At 50.6% G+C, this 18,752-nt stretch overlaps 1 protein-coding gene across 1 annotated transcript in view; it reads left to right on the top strand.

Annotated features, from left to right (window-relative positions):
- The window catches only part of Alx4 (ALX homeobox 4), a 36,213-nt gene extending 17,944 nt beyond the window's left edge, over positions 1–18,269 (top strand). The window contains exons 2-4 of the mRNA XM_028778625.1: positions 8,798–9,108; positions 15,609–15,737; positions 17,565–18,269. Coding sequence (XP_028634458.1) covers positions 8,798–9,108; positions 15,609–15,737; positions 17,565–17,894 — 770 coding nt within the window. The 3' untranslated portion in view covers positions 17,895–18,269. The remainder of the gene's footprint in view (positions 1–8,797; positions 9,109–15,608; positions 15,738–17,564) is intronic.
- Positions 18,270–18,752: the final 483 nt, after the last annotated feature.

Raw genomic sequence — 18,752 nt, 5'->3', positions numbered from 1 at the left:
GTGGCGTGATGGGTGCCCATGTCTCAGACACCTTCTGTCTATACTCAAGGATAGAAGCCTACAGACCAAGACTCTTATGAAATCTGGACTGGGCTTGAGCACTGGCCGTCAGCCAGCAGTCGCAGAGGCCTTGGCTTGGAGTCCATTAGGGCCCGGTTAGAAGGTCAGTACCACCCCACCTGACAGTAACCACCCCATCATGACAGGAGCTTTACTCTGCAGCTGCCCTCTCCCATCCCACTCCATCCAGGCCTCTCACTCCCCATAACCCCACAGCACAGTGTCAGCTCCCTGTCAGCATAAGCTTCCCTGGGATTTCCAGTCTCTGATTGAGATAAGAGCTTATCCCAAAGAACAAATATGTAGAGCCAGCCAGGACAAAACAGGCCAACAAAAGGGGAAAGCTAGCCAACAGCCTCAAATTTCTACTTCTGGAAAGCTCCTAGCATTTTCTAAGGATAATCACTCCATGTTTACTTTCAACCCGAAACTTCATAGAAATGCCTGTCTTTCCGCTTCCCAAAGCCCTGTTCTATAACAGGGTTCAGACATTCATTCATCATGTGTTTACTGGGCGACTAATATGTTCCCAGTGCAATACTAAATGCTGGACAGAAGGGGTGAAGTAAGATCTGTGCTTTCTAATGGGGAGGAGGACAATAGGAATAAAGGAAAAATAATCAAACAGATAAATGCACAATAATTCATGTTAAATCCCAACAAAGATGCTGCACAGAATCCGAGTATGAGAATAATACCGTTTATGCTGGATATTTTGATTAATCTCCGCTTTCTACACAGTAGACAATGGCCTGATGAACTTTGTCTCTCATTCACTTCTTAGGTCCATTGTTAATTACTTCTCTAGGATAAGACCCTAGAAGTGGGACTTTGGGGTGAAAGTCTTTGAATGTTGAATGATGTTCAATGCCATTTTGTATTTTCTCTTTAATTACTTTTTTTTCACACCATAAAATAACATCATGTGAAATGAAGTTCGGTATAAATTTATAGTCTTTAATGCATCCCCATACAGATTTATGTACCCATTGACACTATCACAAAGGCACAGTCATATGGTTCTAGAACAGTCTCACATCATTGATATCTCTTTGTTGACAAACCTTCCTCCCCCCTGGCCCCTGGCAGCCAACCATCTGCCCTCTGTACCTCCATTTCTACCTTTCCCAAGCTCGCATGATAACTGGATGAGCCACACAGTATGTGTGCTCACAGGCTGGTTCTTTTACATGTGCAGTAAGCTTCCGAGACTCACCCACATTGTCGAGTCTGTGGTTCGTTTCTTTATTGAGTGTTATTGCACCACACGCTCCTCAGCCTGCTTGCCTATCGTCTCCTAAAGAACCTTTGCTGTGTTGTGCAGCTTTCTGGGACTGTTACAAAATGCCTGTGACAATCAATTTAAAAGAAAAAGGGTCTCACTGCTTTGGAGGTTCTATCCCTTTCCAGCATGCTTATTTATCTCTTGTCAAAATGAGATTTACTTGTCAGAGGTGAGCACCATTCTAGGTGCTGAGATGTTATTCTGTAGCGTGGGTTTGTATCACAGTTGGTTCCATTGCGTTGAGTCTGTGATGCTGTGGTTCATCGTGGCAGGAGCATGATGCAGAGGAGGAAGGAGGAGAGAGATTAGTGTCCTACATCCCCAGAGATCTAAGACCCACCCACACTCCTCCATAAACCCCAGCTTTTCTCACCTTCCAGCATTGTCAGTTGCTGAGGACCAAACCACATGACATGAGCAAGCTTTCAGGGACATTCAGAGCCAAACACAGCAGTAGTGATTTTTCTCTGGTTTGGGTCTCTGCCCCTCACAGATGGGTCTTTACTTCTTTGGGCTTTGCTGAGCTGAGGGCTTGCTGGGGCCAGGGCTAGGGTTAGTCTAATCACATAAGAAACTGCTGACACAGTTGCGACCACTGCATGCCACGGGTTCCTGTTTCTGTGTCTCTTTGTGTGGGTGCCCTGGGATCTCACCCCACTTTTCATTTGTGCTCAGTGGCAGTAACGGTGACCCTGCCTGTTCCCAGGTTTATTGGCTACCCGAGTGTCTTAGTTGAGTTTGCCTGTTCAAATAAACTGTGACTTTAAAAAATAGAGTTATTATGAACTAAACTCCACACCCAATTCAGATTTCACTGTTTCCCATGTGCTCATGTCCTGGGACCCACAATCTACTTAGTTCACCTGTTGCCTCCTCCTCCTCTGGTCTGTACCTCCTCATTCTTCATTAGGGCTCTCTGGCTGCCGAGTGCTTGGAATAAGGTGCCTTGTGTCTCCCACTGGCCTGAGCAATGGCTGGGACACTCTTCCCATCCTGGCTCACCGCCTCTTGAGTTCTGACACACATATGTGCTCCGTGTGCTCTTGCTGACATGCCGCCTGGGTACTTCTTCCCCTGCGGCATTATTTACCAAGCCGCCTGCTAAGCTGAAGACCTCTGGACAGAGCCCAGGGGCAGACGAGGTGGGCTGAGGATTTATGTGATCAATGGCTAACCTTTAGCCTCCACCCCAGCCCCCCAGGACTGTTTGGACAGCGGTGGGTTTAGTCAGTGCCCTTTAAATAGCATGAAAGGGCCCCATGCTGGCCTGTTTTGTTTAAGGAGATTACATCGGTGCTGTGCACTTCGCCACAGGGTGTGTGGGGCCGGCTCACCCGGGGAACAGAGCGAGCCGCATGTCCCCCACAAAGCAGATGTTTGGAGGGAAAATAGATGTAATCAAAACCACGGAGGATAAAATTACTCAGACCCTATAGCCATACACGCCGTATGCACTGCCGATGCTTAGCCACACACGTACAAACTCTACCCAGGTTCACACTCACCCATCCACACTGACACACAACTCTACACATGTCTGCATACTCACGACCCTTGCTCTAGGCGACTGGAAACAAGTTCCCCCACACCCATCCCCAGCTGCAGGCTGGTGGTGCCTGTACCCTGGGGGCTCACAGCCTCTGGCATAGATGGAGACACAAAGAGACTCCTGATGCCCTCTAGAAACAATCACAGTAAAAGAATGAAAGAAAGAGAGAGAAAGAGAGGGAGGAGAAGGAGGGAGGGAAAGAAGAAGAGAGGGAAGGAGGAAGGAAGGAAGGAAGGAAGGAAGGAAGGAAGGAAGGAAGGAAGGAAGAAGGAAGGCAGGCAGGCAGGCCTTGGAAATTTCTCGGGAGCTTTGGATGACCCTGGATGAGAGGATGTAGTGGGTAGACATTAAGGGAAGGAAGGTGGATTTCCCACATTTTCATTTCACAAGCTGAACCCCAGTGGCCAACACTGAGTGGGATCAGTTTGTGTCAGCTGGTTCCCAGCAGTGGTCTCTAGTCTACCCAGAAGCTCTTGCTTCTCGATCCCCACCTGTCAAAATTGGTCCACAGGAATCACACTGGCTTCAGATTGTTCTAGAGCCTTTGGCACACCGAAGGCAGCCCTTTCTGGAGCATTCATTCCTTTGGACATTCACTTATGTACTCCTTGTCTCCCTTTTCTGGGTAGCCTGGGATCTGATTGCTGGGCATGATGGTGTGTCCAAATGAAGGTGGATCTCTGTGAGTTTGAGGCCAGCTTGCTCTACACAGTGAGTTCTAAGCCATCAGGGGAAGGATAAATGGAAAGGGGAAGATTTAGTCAGGATAAGGCAGCCTCTACTGTCTTGACTTGGGACACACCCACAAAAGTCTCCTTGCATGATTTGGGAAGGAAGACATTCAGCCAGAGTGTCACTGATGGCTGAGATAAAGGCAGGCTTGCTGTTGGTGTCCTGGATTCAAGCAGGCCTCTGTTGCTGCTCAGCCTACTCCAGTACTGGGGTCACAGGGTGGTGGAGAAGGATTCCACAGCTGGACAAACTGGCCCTCCTGGAGGCCACATCTCTTGTGCAATGCAGTGGTTTGACACAGAGACAACTACCCTCTGGTAGGTGATGGATGATGGTTTAGACCAGCAGTTCTTAACCTATGGGTTGTGACCCTTTTGAGGGTCAAAAGATCATTTCACAGGGGTCACATATCAGATATCCTGCCTATCAGACATTTACATTATGATCCATGACAGTAGCAAAAATTACAGTTATGAAATAGCAAGGAAAATAATTTTATGGTTCGGGGGGTCACCACAACATGAAGACCTGTATTAAAGGGTCAGAGCATTTGGAAGGTGAGAACTACTGGTTTATATGCCGGCCCCCTCCCTGCTGGTCCTGCTTGCTATGTGAAGAGAAATGTCCCTTAAGGCCCATCCTGGCTTTTTTTTCCCACCCACTTTCCCTCAGTCACCTCCAGTTGTGTGAACCATCAGTCTTGGGAAGTGGCATGTGTGTGCTCAGCTCCCCTTGAGTACCTTGATTCACGCCTGGTCCACTCACCTGCTCAACAACAGCCCTCTGCAAGTCTGCAGTGGGGCCACAGCACACAGCTGTGCAGAGTGGCTTCATGAAGAGGGAACACCGTCGTGCCTCTTGGCCCTGACTCATCTTTTCTTCCACAGCCTCTCCCCACATATTTGGGCCTGTGCCTCCCTATGCTATGAGCTAAGACAGGGCGAGTGACAAGAAGCTCCCCTTGAGCAGTTGGGGAGTCAGACACTGAGGGCTTTGTTCACTAATCAGAAAACCCCAGGCTGTGGGGGCTGAATGGAGGACAGAGACTTCCTGGAGAGCAGCTGCAGGCACCCAGAAGGCAAGATTTTCTGAGCAGGTGGTAAGAGGTGAGGGTTGCAGGGAACCCAGGAGGACAACGGCCTCCTGTAGACAGGAGTAATCAGACTCACCTTGTGGAGCCAGGCCCATCTTATTGATCAGGACTGCCAGCATGAGCCAGATTTTGAACTACACTAGGCTACTTCCCTCGCCAGCTCCCCTGGATCTTTTGGCTGGCGTCACACAGGGCCTCACATGCTTCCCTCATCTCTGGGCCCTACTTGATCCAAGCAGACCCTGGCTACTCAAGATCACATAGGGAGTCGTGGCTGGAACCATAGCCTTTAAGCTAGATAGATGGCATACTTCAGACAGAAGAGCTGTGTCCCATGGTTCCTGAACCTGGGTTGAGGAAAGACCCTGGAGAGCTGGACCAGGAACAATAAACCAGATCCCCAGAGGACAAACATGGGCTGGCTAAAGATGAATGTCCTGGTTTCAGGGACCCCAGGTTGCAGGGGCCTTATTAGCCAGCCAGCCTGAGTCTCCGACCTTAGGCTGTTATTCTGAGACGGTGCGTATGGATACAGACCTTAGGCTGTCATTCTGAGATGGTACGTATGGATACAGACCTTGGGAGAATGTTCCTTTATTGTCTAGAGCAGGAGCCCAGCTTCAGCATTTAAAGCAAGAAAATCAATAATCAAAGTTAGCGTGCTGGCTAAGGTACAGCTTAGCAACAGAGCTGTCATTTATACCTGCTGGGAGAGGGAAAAGTCAGGTTTCTCCAATGGAGTGACAGTGGCTCTATCAACCCCTCTCCAGGGCAGACCTCATGTTATGATGTAGGTGACGAGCATATAACAGACTCCATAGTGTGTGTGCGCGTGTGTGCGTGTGTGTGTGCACGTGCCCGTGCCCTTTTGTTTGGCTACTGTTTGGTGAGATTTTTGAGGGGGGTAAATTATGTTGTCTTCTTGGTTGTATTTAGTTTTTGTTTAAGCAGGGTGGTGGTGGTGCACGCCTTTAATCCCAGCACTTGGGAGGCAGAGGCAGGCGGATTTCTGAGTTTGAGGCCAGCCTGGTCTACAGAGTGAGTTCCAGGACAGCCAGGGCTACACAGAGAAACCCTGTCTCAAAAAACCAAAAAAAAAAAAAAAGCTTTTGTTTGTTTTCTGAAAAAGAACATAAGGTTGGAGGGGTAGGGATGGGGAGAGGGTCTGGAAGGACTTGTGGGAGGGGTGGGAATATGATCAAAATATATGTAAAGTTAAAAATTGTTTTTAAATAATTAAAAAATGACAACAACAAAAAACCAGACAGGCTGGAGGGATGGTTCAGTGGTTAAGACTACTTGCTGCTCTTGCAGAGGACCTGGATTCAGTTCTCAGCACCCACATGGTAGGTCACAACCATCCGTAATTCCTGATATTCATGTGGTGCACATTCATACATAAGCAACAAATGTTAAAACACTGGCATTGAAGGTTGGGGAAGCGGCTGAGTTGGTAAATCACCTGCCACACAAGTGTGAGCATAGAACCCAAGAACATACCTAAAGCAGCTGGGCGTGTAATCCCAGCACTGAGGATCTGAAGCCAGGTGGATCCCTGGAGCTCTCTGCTCAACCAGCCTAGTGGACATGCGCACATGCGCGTGCACACACACACACACACACACACACACTCCTTCTGGGGCTTTGATCTCAGGACACACCTTGCTATGTCCCCATCACCCAGTCACTCGTTCCAGTGGGTGGCTAGGTGTGGGTAGGGCTACACCTTTACCCTTTTCTCATCAGAAGACTGTGAACTCTGCCATCCTCTCCTGCTGGGCCAAGAACTAGCTCCATACTGAGGGTGCCTTGAACTTCATCTTAGTCCCTTGCCCTCAGAGGCAGGACTAAATAGGTGCTGAGAGGCCCTGGATTTCTTCTCCCTGGAAACAGGTCCTATGCCCTGGTAGGGTAGTCCCAGGAGCAGGAGACTGTTCTGTGGATAATTAGGACATACTCTTTTTTTTTCTCTAGCTCCCCCCCCACCCCTCAGTTTAAATGAGAAGCTAGAATTAGTGCTTCCAACCCTGGCTTCTATGTAGCTGCCCTCAACTGGCCCTCATTCCCATGGGGTGATCCCAGCTCCAGGCTGGATGCCGGGAGATACCACTGGGGTTCATGGAGCAAGGATGAGCCTGGGGAACAGGGCTAGGCCAGGAGGGGTGGGGGCTGCCTTCCCTGGCCTGGCTGCCAGGAAGTTGCACAAGAGGAATGCTTATTTTGGGTGAGCTGGGTGGGATTTCTTTTCTAAAAAAAGAAAAAGAAAGAGAGAAAGAAAGAAAAGAAAAAACCAAAACATAAAACTTATTTGTCTGCCAGGAAGATAAATATCTTTGCTGGAAGCTCTTGGTCCTGCTGCCAATTGCAATTAATTCGCACAAAGCTGTCACCGAAGCTGTGCTTGCTCGCTAGCTGTGTAAGCTGGGCTCACATGGCTGTCATCTGTAATGCCACTGGTTTGGTCAGCCACCCCCACAGAAGTGGAGCTGCTTCCAGGCCTGCTCTGGGTACCCCCTCTTCCCTTTCTTCAGTGCTAGAGCTGGAAGGAGATGGGAAAGGGCAGAAAGTCTTCCTCACCTTCCCTAATGCTCACAGGGAGGCTGGTAAACTTGAAGCATCAATCTCCCAACTCCCAGTCTGGATGGCATCAGATCAAGGTTAGAGGCAGTATCCTGATCCAAAATGCAAATTGCATGGACCTGTTTCCAGAAGAAGAAACAGGGTCAGAGTGGATGATATTTATGCTCACCACACACGCTTGTTGTGAATGGACAGAACCTGTGCATATTTAAGGATTTTCCACATCTTATTAAAGGTTCTCTCACTGAACCTATCTCCTTCTTCCCAAGTCTCAAATAAGGAATATGGCCAGAAAGGGGCTTCCCGCATCTGGAGACACGCCTTGATTCCCATTACGATGCTTGTATACATGTGTCCGCACCCCCAGGGACTTTTCTCACAGAGGACTTGTCCTGAGTCACACTCCCTTTGTGCTGGCAGGGCCTGCAAACCTGCAAGGGGTCTGTAATGGTAGAAGGCTACACAGCCAGCTGGCTGAGTACCTCTCCCTTTCTCACAACCCACAAGAAATATCCCATGGATCTCTTCATTCACCTCAATATTATACAGGGGAAAACTGGGCCACAAACGGTTCATTGAAAAAGTGGAGTTGTGAAGCCAGGGGTGTGGCACAGAAGCCCTGGTGTCTGGCACTGGAGCCCAGACTCTGAGGCTCTTGTGAGGCAAGTGTGTACACTCAGATGGATGGGTGAGCCAGAAGCTCCTACCCTCCTACCCTGGTCTCTACCTCCCCACTCTTGACCTGTGTGGCTTGGCTTGGTTCCTTGTAGCTCTGAGCTTCAGGAATCCACCATGGGAGTCTCACTGTGTCAGCAGGCAGCAGGCAGGGCCTGGGCTGTGAGCTGTGTTTGTGATGATTCTCTGTGGCCCCAAAGAGGACATCCCCCGGAGTGAGGGCTTCCCAGCTGTGATAGACAGTGGCAGCTGTGGTGAAAGGGACCCCAGCAAGCACTCACACCTCAGTGAACCCCACCTGCTAAAGGGCCCTCTGCAGACAGTGTTACAGGTGGAGTGGGGTGTGTGTGGGGTGGGTCTCAGCACTAAAGTCTGAGACAGTCTCCAAGGCTTCTCTGTTGAACTCCATGAAGACCAAACTATGTGTCTCAATGCTGTCCTTTCTCTTTCTCACCAAGTCCACTGTAGCTGAAAGAGTTCTCCTCTACCAAAGGTGGCCTCGGTATTGTGTCAGATGGCCATTGGATCCACGTCCAAAGAGATTTTTGGCTCTTCTGATCCCCTGTAGGGGAGGAGCCTCACAACCAGAGAGTGGCGAGAAAGCCACCAAGATCAGAATGGCCAACCTAGAGCTACATGACATTGGTGCCAGAGGGTGAGGGAGGGGACAGACTTGCCTAAAGTCACCTAGCATGTTGATGAAAAGCCAGAGTAAAGACCTTGAGTTTTTTGGCCTGGTACTCAGTGTGCCTCTGGGAGGGTAAAGTGTCCTCACCTCTCCCTTCCCAGGTTCAACTTTCTAACCTTCCTTTCTCTTCCTCAGCCAAAGAGAGCAACCTGGGAGAGCCAGAGTTGCCCCCTGATTCTGAACCCGTGGGCATGGACAACAGCTACCTCAGTGTGAAGGAGACAGGGGCCAAGGGACCCCAGGATCGAGCTAGCGCTGAAATACCAAGCCCTCTGGAAAAGACCGACTCTGAGAGTAACAAAGGCAAGAAGCGGCGGAACCGAACCACCTTCACTAGCTACCAGCTGGAGGAGCTGGAGAAAGTCTTCCAGAAGACACACTACCCTGACGTGTATGCACGGGAGCAGCTGGCTATGAGGACCGACCTCACCGAGGCCCGTGTGCAGGTCAGCCATGACAGGGCCAATACAATGAATGCCCTATAACCATCACTCTCCAAACCCAGTTCAACCCAACTCAGCATAGCACAACCCAACACAGTGCAGTCTAGCAAACTGAGCACAGTGCAACCCCCCATACACAGGCCAGTTCAGCCCCAGGACAGCACAACTCAATGCACCATGGCCCAATTACTGTACAGTACAACTCAGTGCAGAGCAGCACAGACTAGTACAACCCACCTCAAAACGGTACAACTCGCTACACACAGTTCAGTTCCACCCAGTGCCAAATGACACAGCTCAATACAACACAGCTCAATACAACACAGCCCAGAACGAGCCAATTCTACATGGTGCAAATTCAGTACACAACAGTTTACCTCACCCAGTACAACCCAACCCAACAACACAATAGAACCCACTACAATCCAACAAGACCCAGCTCAACAATATAATAGCCCAGAACAACCAACTCAGCTTAAGTCACCACACATGGCTCAGTTAAACTCAGTACAACTCAACCCAATCAACACAGCACAATACAACACAGTAAAAAAAAACCAACCTAGCACATCAGTACAGCTCAGCTCAACCTGATACAACATGGCCCAAGCCAATATAATAGAGCCTAGCAGAGCCCAGCATATCTAACACAGTCTAGCACAACACAAGTCAACAGTGTGGCTCACAATACACAGCTCAGTTCAACCCTGTACAGCCCAACTCTAGCGAATCCAGTATTAGCCAACCCAACCCAACACAACCTATCCCTCCATAGTACAACTCATACACAGCTCAGCCCAGTTCAATACAGCACAACCCGGTGCAACCCAACTCAACACACACAGCTCAGTCTAACCCAGTGCAGCACCAATTAAACCCAACGCAACAGTCCAAGACAACGAACTCAACACAATTCACCACACGCAGCTCCATTCAGCCCAAACCAACCGAGCAGAGCTCAGCAAGTCAACTTGGTACCGATAACACAGCTTGACTCAGCTAAACATCACACAATACCATGTAGCCTATGATAAAATCAACAGGACCAAAGCCTGTCACTTTCTCCTACTTCTGCTTCCTCTTGTGGATGGACTTTAGGACTGGTCACATTCTCTTGCCCCTGGAATGAGAAACCCGTTATTATTTGCCTTGTTGTTTTTGAGACAGGGTCTCATTTAGCTCAGACCGACCTCTGTCTTGCTATGCAACCAAAGCTGGCCTTGAACTACTGGCCCTCTTGTCTTGCCTTCCAAGCCCTGGGATTACAGGTTTAGGTCACACTTAGCACACACAACAAAGGCAGCAAATATGTGCAGTTCAGTGGCCCTGCTTTCTTAGAGGGTGGCTCCCTGTAGGAAATCATAGAAATGAAAGAGAAAGCCCGCCCAGTATGCCAAAGCATGTACGACCAAGCCCACCCTCTAGAGTTCAAACTTCAGTTTAATACGAAATCAACTCAATAGTCAGATTGCTTTTGCACTCAAAGCACAGCAAGAATGGCGTATGAGGGTTCTGTGCAGGCAGAAGCCTGACGTGTGAATACAGAAGCTTCTTTTCTGTTTTTAAACATGTATGCGTGTGTATGTGTGTGTGTGTGTGTTATGTGTGTATGTTCATGGATGTTTACAAGTGAGGGAAGATGCATGTACAAGTAAGTATACGTATATGTGTGCATGTGCGTGCGTGCGTGCGTGCGTGCGTGTGTGTGTGTGTGTGTGTAGGCCAGAGATTGACATTAGATGTCTTTCTCAATTGTTCCTGATCTTATTTTGTAGACAGGATCTTTTTCTGAACCCCGGGCGTTCCAATTTGGCTAGACTAGGTAACCACTGAGCCTCCTCTCTGACCCCACTTGCCAGAGCTGGGGTTACAGATGTACACCACCATGCCTGGTTCTTTTCAGTGGGTTCTAGGGATCTGAAGTCAGGGCCTCTTGCTTCCATGATGAGTACTTTACAGACTGAACCATCTCCACAGTCCCAAGATGGTCTTTCTTTTTAATGGGTACAGCATTGTGGCCTGGACCCCAGAGGGTCAGAACAAAGAGCCCCATGGTCCTGGGCAGACTCATGGACACCATAGCTTGTATTCTACTGGTGGTTCCGAGATACCAGTTGAGTGACCATCAGCTTCAGCAAGTCCTGTTCAACACACTGAGGCATCTGCCATTTAGCTTGGGCACGTAGAAAATACCAGGAAGCCTGTAGCCCCTGGACACCATAGCTGCTGGAGCATGCTGCAGTCTTATGGCTTGATGCCAAACAGCATTGCAGCCGGGCTTTATTGCCATGCCAGAGCCCTCTCATGCCGCATGAGGCCTCACCTACCTGAGATTCGAGCTCCCAGAGGAGCCCCAGCTTCTGCCCAGGATTGGGGGCAGAACAAAAGGGGTAGAGAAGGGAGCAGCTGGATGCAAGTCCACAGTACCAGTAAGTAGGTAGCATGTTGGGGTGGAGTAAACCTGCTTGCTTTCGGCTTGTATGTGTGCACCTGTGTATGTGTGAGCACCACATGAACCCTTCTCAATGAACGTTGCATGTCTGGAACAGAGTTCAGGGAACACAGCAGGAAACAAGAACGATACAGGCCAAGTATTTCTGGGTCACTGCTATATAGCCAGGCAAATGCTTTGTTGATGTACAGAGACATACCCAGGCCTACTTCCAAAATGTTGAGAAAATTTACAATTAGAGTTTTGTTTTTGTTTTTTTGTTTAAGGTCAGAAACCATTTCAAAAAATGGGGTATCTATGTTAAAAAATAGTAAAAACCCTCCAGGGTTAGGCTCCTTGTTATTTAAAGTCAGCCTTGAGCTTCCTGTCAGCCAAGGTAGAAAGGGAAACCCTAATGTGTCTTCTATCTTCCTGTCGAATAGGAAGGTTAGAGAATTACTGAATGGTAGTTCAGAAAACACCACACCATATTTGGATGAGGAAGGAAGACCCAGATGTGGGAAGTGATTGCCCAGAGTTAACCAGGATGCAGAAGCAGTTCTGAGTCTGGAATCCAGGACACCCCAGCTCGGGGCCAGTGCTCTTTGGCTAGCTTGCTGTTCTCAGGCACATGCCAGATTGTTCTTAGACTTTACTCTGTACAAAGGCAGCAGGGTGGGTGGGATCTCCATGTGCGTCAAACCTCTGGGTTGAGCTCTGAGCCTGGCAGTGCCCTGGGGCTGGGGGGAGTGCAGGGGTGTACTAGAATTGCCTTGCTTGCCTCTGTGGAGTTTCTCAGGACCCACACTCTGGATGCTGGTGGCAAACCAGGTGTCTGGTGTACCCTGATGGCAGGAACAGGGAGGGGCCAATGGGGGGTCCCAAGATGGTCTTTCATGGGAAACAGCCTGGGGTCTGGCCCTGCTCCAGGGGGCTTCAGGGCCTCTCTCTGCTGTCTGGGATTCCAATCTCCACAGCTGGTGTCTGAAGGCAATGAGACTGAAGCCTCCCCGCCCTGGGCCACCCCACCCTGGCCCCAGATGGGCTGCGGTTAGAGAGGCCTCCTCCAAGACAGTTGGTTCCTTGAATGGCCTGGTCCTCCTGAGAGGCCTGTGCTGAGTGGGCCAGGCCCGGGTGGGCTGGGAACGGGGTGGTCCTGGCTGCGACATCCAGAATGGAAGCACAGCAGGGACCTTGGTGAGCTCTCCTCCTGGGGGCTTATAGAGGCAAGGCTGTGGTTGCAGGGCCCTGAGATACAGAGGCACAGCTGGGGGTCAGAGATGGGAGGACACATCAAGTCTCTGCACAGAAACATGTATTGGAGCACAGAGGGAGGTACCAGGTACCATGATACTTATAGAGGATGTGAAGGCATTGAAGGCAGCCAGGCTAATAGCTTCCGCCAACTGGGGGACAGAAAAGGCAGAATTTAGTCTCAGGCCTCAGGCACAGAGTAAAAAGATAGGGACAAAGGACCACCTGGAGAAGGAGGTCCCTGGTAGGCCAGCCCCACTGATCTGGGTTTCTCTACTCTGCCTCATCTGCCACCACCTCCATCGAATGAATCTTACCATGACCCTTTCCCACATCCTCCCCCAAACAATGCTCTTGGTTACCCCGACTGACACTTCCCTCAAGTACCATCTCCCATCCCTCACCCAACTCCTTCCTCTAGATGCTCTGGATCCCTCTCAGGCATCCCTAGGTCCTCAGTTTCACATCCCTCAGTGACATCACATACCTCTACAACCCTACCACAAAAGAGACCTGGAACCCACAGACACAAAACCACAGCAGCAGCTTCTCATGCCTCTGCCCACCCCACACTCCCCCAAAGAGAGGAAGGAGTGGGGCTGTATATTTTGGTGCCTATAGTGCCCCCCCTCCAAAAAACCCTGGGAGGCTGAGGATGGAGCGGAAGGCTGAGCTCAGTCTGCAGGAAATTAAACATGAAATGAAAACAAGCCCCTCTGATTGATTCCTCCAGCCTGCCCCAGCCCCCACTGCAGCCGCTGATAAAGGGGGATCCCATTTCACCACGCAGAAGAGCCCTCATGTCTTGCATTCTCCCAGTGGGCATCCTGGGCCTTCACCCCAGGACTACTCAGAGTAAAAGTACCCCTCCCCCAGGCTCTGGGGCAGGGACTGAGACCCTTAGCCTTGAAGAGAGCTGGACTCCAGGGAGGTCACAGGAAGGACACTCCGTGTGTATATGTATGTGTGTGTGTGTGTGTGTGTGTGTGTGTGTGTGTTTGTCTGTGTGTGTGTGTATGTGTCTGTGTCTCCATGCCTTTGTGTGTAATGTGTATATATGTCAGATTAGGGATGGAGAGTGAGCTAGAGAGGAACACACCTCCCTTCCTCACCAGACACACATCCCACAGACCTTGACCACTCTTCTTCAGCAAGAGAATGAGGTCAGGAGTCATAAACAAACAGCTCAACTGTTCTAGAAACTTCATGCTGTGTTCCCATCTGCTGTCTCCATTTCTACTCTGACGTCAGCCCCGACCTCAGCCCCATCCTAAGGATGTGGAACTTGAGGTTTTTGGCAGCTCTGGCACTGCCACGGGCCCATTTTAAAAGATACTCTAAAAGTCTCCCATGCCAGAGCCTCCAGGGAAGCCCCCATTTCTTTTTCTGCCCTGGTTCTTGAGGAGTCTGGGTGTTCTCAGGCAGGATGGTGGAGAGGCTACTCTGGTCTCCACAGAAGCTGACTGTCATGGCTAGGGGAGCTCCTGCCCTGCCCGGTTAATGTCTTTCTCATAGTATAGGCCCCAAATAGCAGCCTGGGTGCAGATCGCAGCAGCACAGAGCCACCCAGCCTTTGCCATTGCAATATGATATCATCAACAAAGCTCACAATGGTGGACCATGCAATTAATTGAGTTATGAGATCAATATATTTTTAAAAGTGTTTTTAAGCAAGTTTACACTTTTGTGTTGGGCTGTGTTTGTGGCTATCCTGTGGTACATGTGGCCTGCAAGTGACGGACTGAGTACTCCTAGCTGAGCAGTGCCTGTAAACATCTGAATCTACAGAGCCCACTGGAAGTTAGAGAGAAAGCTGGTGGCATTGTCCTCTAGGAAGCACCTGGTCCGCCCTCTTCCCATTGTGTTTCCTCTCCCACCCTCTCTGACTGCATCCTCCCCTGTCTATAAACAGTTACGTTCCCTAAGGTAGCTGCCTACCCTTGCCTTTCTCCTTGTGTCTCGGGAAGGTTCTCAGCCACCCCACATCTGACTCTGAGACCTCTCTCCTGGCTCAGTGTTTGGTCAAGCCAATGGCCCAGCACCCATACCTCAGTTTCAGGTACTACCTGTCCAACATCAGTCAGTCTGCATAAGATTTTTCAACAGCCACCCCTACTGACACCTCACTGAGGGCAAATCCACAGCCAGTGTACGCAGCCCTTCACAGTCTAGCTCCTGTGTCTACACATCTTTTTCTGACTACTGTTGTTTCAGAAGGTTTCACTCACCATAACACAAGGGAAGGAATTCTGAGCTGAGGTTTGGTTTCTCTCAAAAGGATTCAGAGAGGTGTGTACTCTGGACTTGTATCTATAAATATGTCCTAGAGAGCCATGAGCCTTCAGGGTTGTATGTGATTGGCTAAGGGAAGAAATTTCTAGAAAAGGTCTTCACAGCTTGATGGGTCTGTGACCCTCTGCAGATCTACAGTGCCAGGAAGACCAATGACCAATGGCTTGTGCTCATTCTCTCTGTCTCCCCGTGTGTGTGTGTGTGTGTGTGTGTGTGTGTGTGTGTGTAATACTTGTCTGATCTGGTATCTGAAGCTAGGCCCCAAATCAAAATCACACTGATGGCCAGTGGAGTATTGGCAGTCTTCCCAACTCTGACAATTCTACATAGTTAGTTCCCATACCAAAGAGCAAAAGGTGCAGAATGACTCTGTTCCCCTAACACACACACACACACACACACACACACACACACACACACACACACCACACACACACACCTGGCTGGTGAAGTCACTGCAGGAGCAGTGTTCCCTGCCTAAGAGCAAGGCCTAACCCCTGTGACCACCCACTGCTTTGTCTTGTAGGTTTGGTTCCAGAACCGGAGGGCCAAGTGGCGAAAGAGGGAGCGCTTTGGGCAGATGCAGCAGGTCCGGACCCACTTCTCCACGGCCTATGAGTTGCCCCTCCTCACCCGAGCCGAGAATTATGCCCAGGTACATCCCCCTTCCCATTATGTTCCCTCTGACCCTAGGCTTGGGATGATGCAAGCGAGATGGAGGGCTAGGCTCAGAGACGCCAGGTGTGTGCCTGTTTGTCCTGACTTGGAGACCTAGAATTTTGGGACAGTGTTGTCCTCTGCTGTGGTAAGCATCTGGCAGACAGAAGACTAGGAGCTTTCAGGGTGTTGGCTGTCCCTCAGGGAACCCAGAGGAAGGATGTGCTGAGATAGTAAGGACTTGTGGCCAGGTTGAAATGCACGTGGGCCCAAGGTAAAGGTTCCTCAGGGTCTTATAGCCTTGCGCTCTTCATGTGTATCTCCAGCTCTCTGGGGCCCAGATTCCTTGTGTATAAATTGGACACAATGTAAGTGTCCACTTCAGCTCCTCTGTAACATTGTTGTAAGGTCTAAGGTGATTGTCCCTAGAAGGTAGCTGCATGGGCTTGATACTCAGCCATTTGGCTGCAGTCTCCCTTCCTTTTTCCAGCAACTTCTCCCCTGTCCATCAGCGAGAACAAGGAGCATTGTGAGTTGATGTCAGGCACCTAGGGCACCCTGGACAGATGTCCTCTTGTCTGAGTGTGCATCCCTGGTACCTCTCTCATGATCCACCTCTGCCTAAGTCTCCTATAAGTCCTGAGACTTTCCAGCTGCCAGTCTCCAGTGCTCCTAAGTACACATGGCTGCGATGCTATCAAACAGGCCCCGCCCATCCCACCCCAGCCCCAGATCAGCTCTGTACCTCCTCCACCTCCCCCAGGATTTTAAGGTCGGAGGGCAGATCTCGTTGTGAGGCTGAGGAATGAGGGGTGTCTAGTACATCAGCTTCACCTCTGGTCACATTCTTTAATGCTTGACTTCCTCTCTCCCTCTGTCTTCCCAGGGCCAACCTCCGGCTCTTGCTCTTTGCCCTTGATGGCTGCCATATGAACTCAGAGCTAGAGGGAGGAAATTAGCAAGAGACATTTGCCCATCTCTTCCACTTGCCCCACAGACTCAGGTCTAGATAGTTTAAGAAGGGGTGTCGATCACATTGTTCCCACTCTGGGGCATGCTGGGACCAGGAATAGCACGTGGTCAGTTTGCAGGAAGTTCTTGGGAGCATTAGAAGTTCCTGTGGCCTTTAGGACCCAGTGCCCACCTAGTGGTTCTCAAGGCCTTCTTGAGTTCTTGCCACCTTAGGGGTGGGCAGGCTAGTAGAATCCTGCTGGAACAACTGAGAGCCTAGAGTGTATAGTTGAGAAGACCTAGTCCTTTCTTCATAGGGGATCCAGGCACCCCAGATTCACCTCCTTGGAGATGCTTAGAAAGCAGAGAACACTGAGGCCAGACATGGGAGCTGGGAAGAGAAAAATTACGACCATGGAAAAGAAGATGTATAGTTGAACCCCACCTCAGGGCTGGGGCCACCTTTTCACTGCTGGCCTCAAAGGTTTTGTCCTGGAGCCTTAGGCATGGGCCTGGGCCTATGGGAGCACTCAGATGCCTGCTTCCCACACTGATCCCCACATTACCCCAACCTGCAAGCCCAGAGCCTGTGTCCCCCCAACAAGGTGCTCTCAGGTTAATCCAGAGCAATGCTTTGCCTGAACCCTAAGGCAGTTTAAAACACAATCCTTGCTACTGAATATCAGGTATGGATCTAGCCTGGAAATTGAAATTCTAAAACATAAATTCACCTCTAGTGGTCCCTGGGCATCCTTAATGTTAGACACCTCAGCATGGTTTTGTTGTAATGATGGAAAGCTGGAAAGGGTAAGAGCCCCTCTACACCACTGCCTTTCCAGCTGGCCTATGACATCTCTCCCTTCACTGTCCCCAGATTCAGAACCCGTCCTGGATTGGCAACAACGGGGCTGCCTCGCCAGTGCCAGCCTGTGTGGTCCCCTGTGACCCGGTGCCTGCCTGTATGTCCCCTCACGCTCACCCTCCTGGCTCCGGGGCCAGCAGTGTCTCCGACTTCTTGAGTGTCTCTGGAGCTGGCAGTCATGTGGGCCAGACACACATGGGCAGCCTGTTTGGAGCAGCTGGCATCAGTCCGGGCCTCAATGGCTACGAGATGAACGGCGAGCCAGACCGCAAGACCTCAAGCATTGCTGCCCTGCGCATGAAGGCCAAGGAGCACAGTGCAGCCATCTCTTGGGCCACATGACAGAATCCCTCCTGCCACTCCTGATGTCATCCCCCTCCCTGGGGCCCTGGCCATGCCCCTGCTTTCCAGGCCCCTAGCTTCCCACTTGACTCTCCTCTTAGGAACCCGGCCTGGCCCAGGGGCCTAACCCTCAGCACTTTCAGCCACCCCAAGTCTGAGGCCCCAGGGACTGTTGGGAGGGAGGGGGCGACAGTAGGCTCTTGCCCCTCCCTGGCTCTGAGGTCATGACCCCTGCTCCCTGCCAAAGGCAGTAGAGAAAGCCAGGTGGCCCTGTGTGTAGCTTTGCGTCATGTAAGCTGAGGCCCTGTCTCTCTTCGTGTTCTTTTACCCCTTCCGTTTGACTTGAGTCAAAGTTAGGCTCCCTTCCAGACCTAGCGGCTTCAACAGTCCAGCCCTGTCTAACCTTCCTTTTTCCTGTGGGACCCCTGGTCACTAAGCCGACGGCTGTGTGTCTTAAGTGACAAGCTGCCATGCAGGGTCGGCTCCTGACCCCTTTTGCTCCCTGAAAACACATAGAATTCCACCTTCTGTATCGAAGGCATCTGATCACCCACCTGTCCAGTGGGCCCCCTGACTGTAGCTTCACTGTCCCCTGGGATGGATGTACCTGGTAGAAGTGGGAGGTGAGGGGGGGCACAGAGATGAAGGACTCTGTTGCTGTCCACCCATAAGCCCCATGGAGACTTGGGCCAGCCTTTGCTCCTGAAGCTGGTTTTGTGAAGGGAGGAAAGGACACAGATTTTTTTTTTACTCCCATCATTACCACCACACATGGCCATCAGGAGACAAAGAAGCTCTCAGAATGATGACCGTGGAGATGATCCAGTGGGCTGGACCTGGGCACTACCTGGTGTCTTC

The sequence above is a fragment of the Grammomys surdaster genome, unplaced genomic scaffold (assembly GCF_004785775.1).
Source record: "Grammomys surdaster isolate TR1022 unplaced genomic scaffold, NIH_TR_1.0 338, whole genome shotgun sequence".
In the NCBI taxonomy this organism is placed as follows: Eukaryota; Metazoa; Chordata; class Mammalia; order Rodentia; family Muridae; genus Grammomys; species Grammomys surdaster.
The sequence above is the reverse complement of the archived record's forward strand: the minus strand, read 5'-3'. Positions and strand labels throughout refer to the sequence as shown.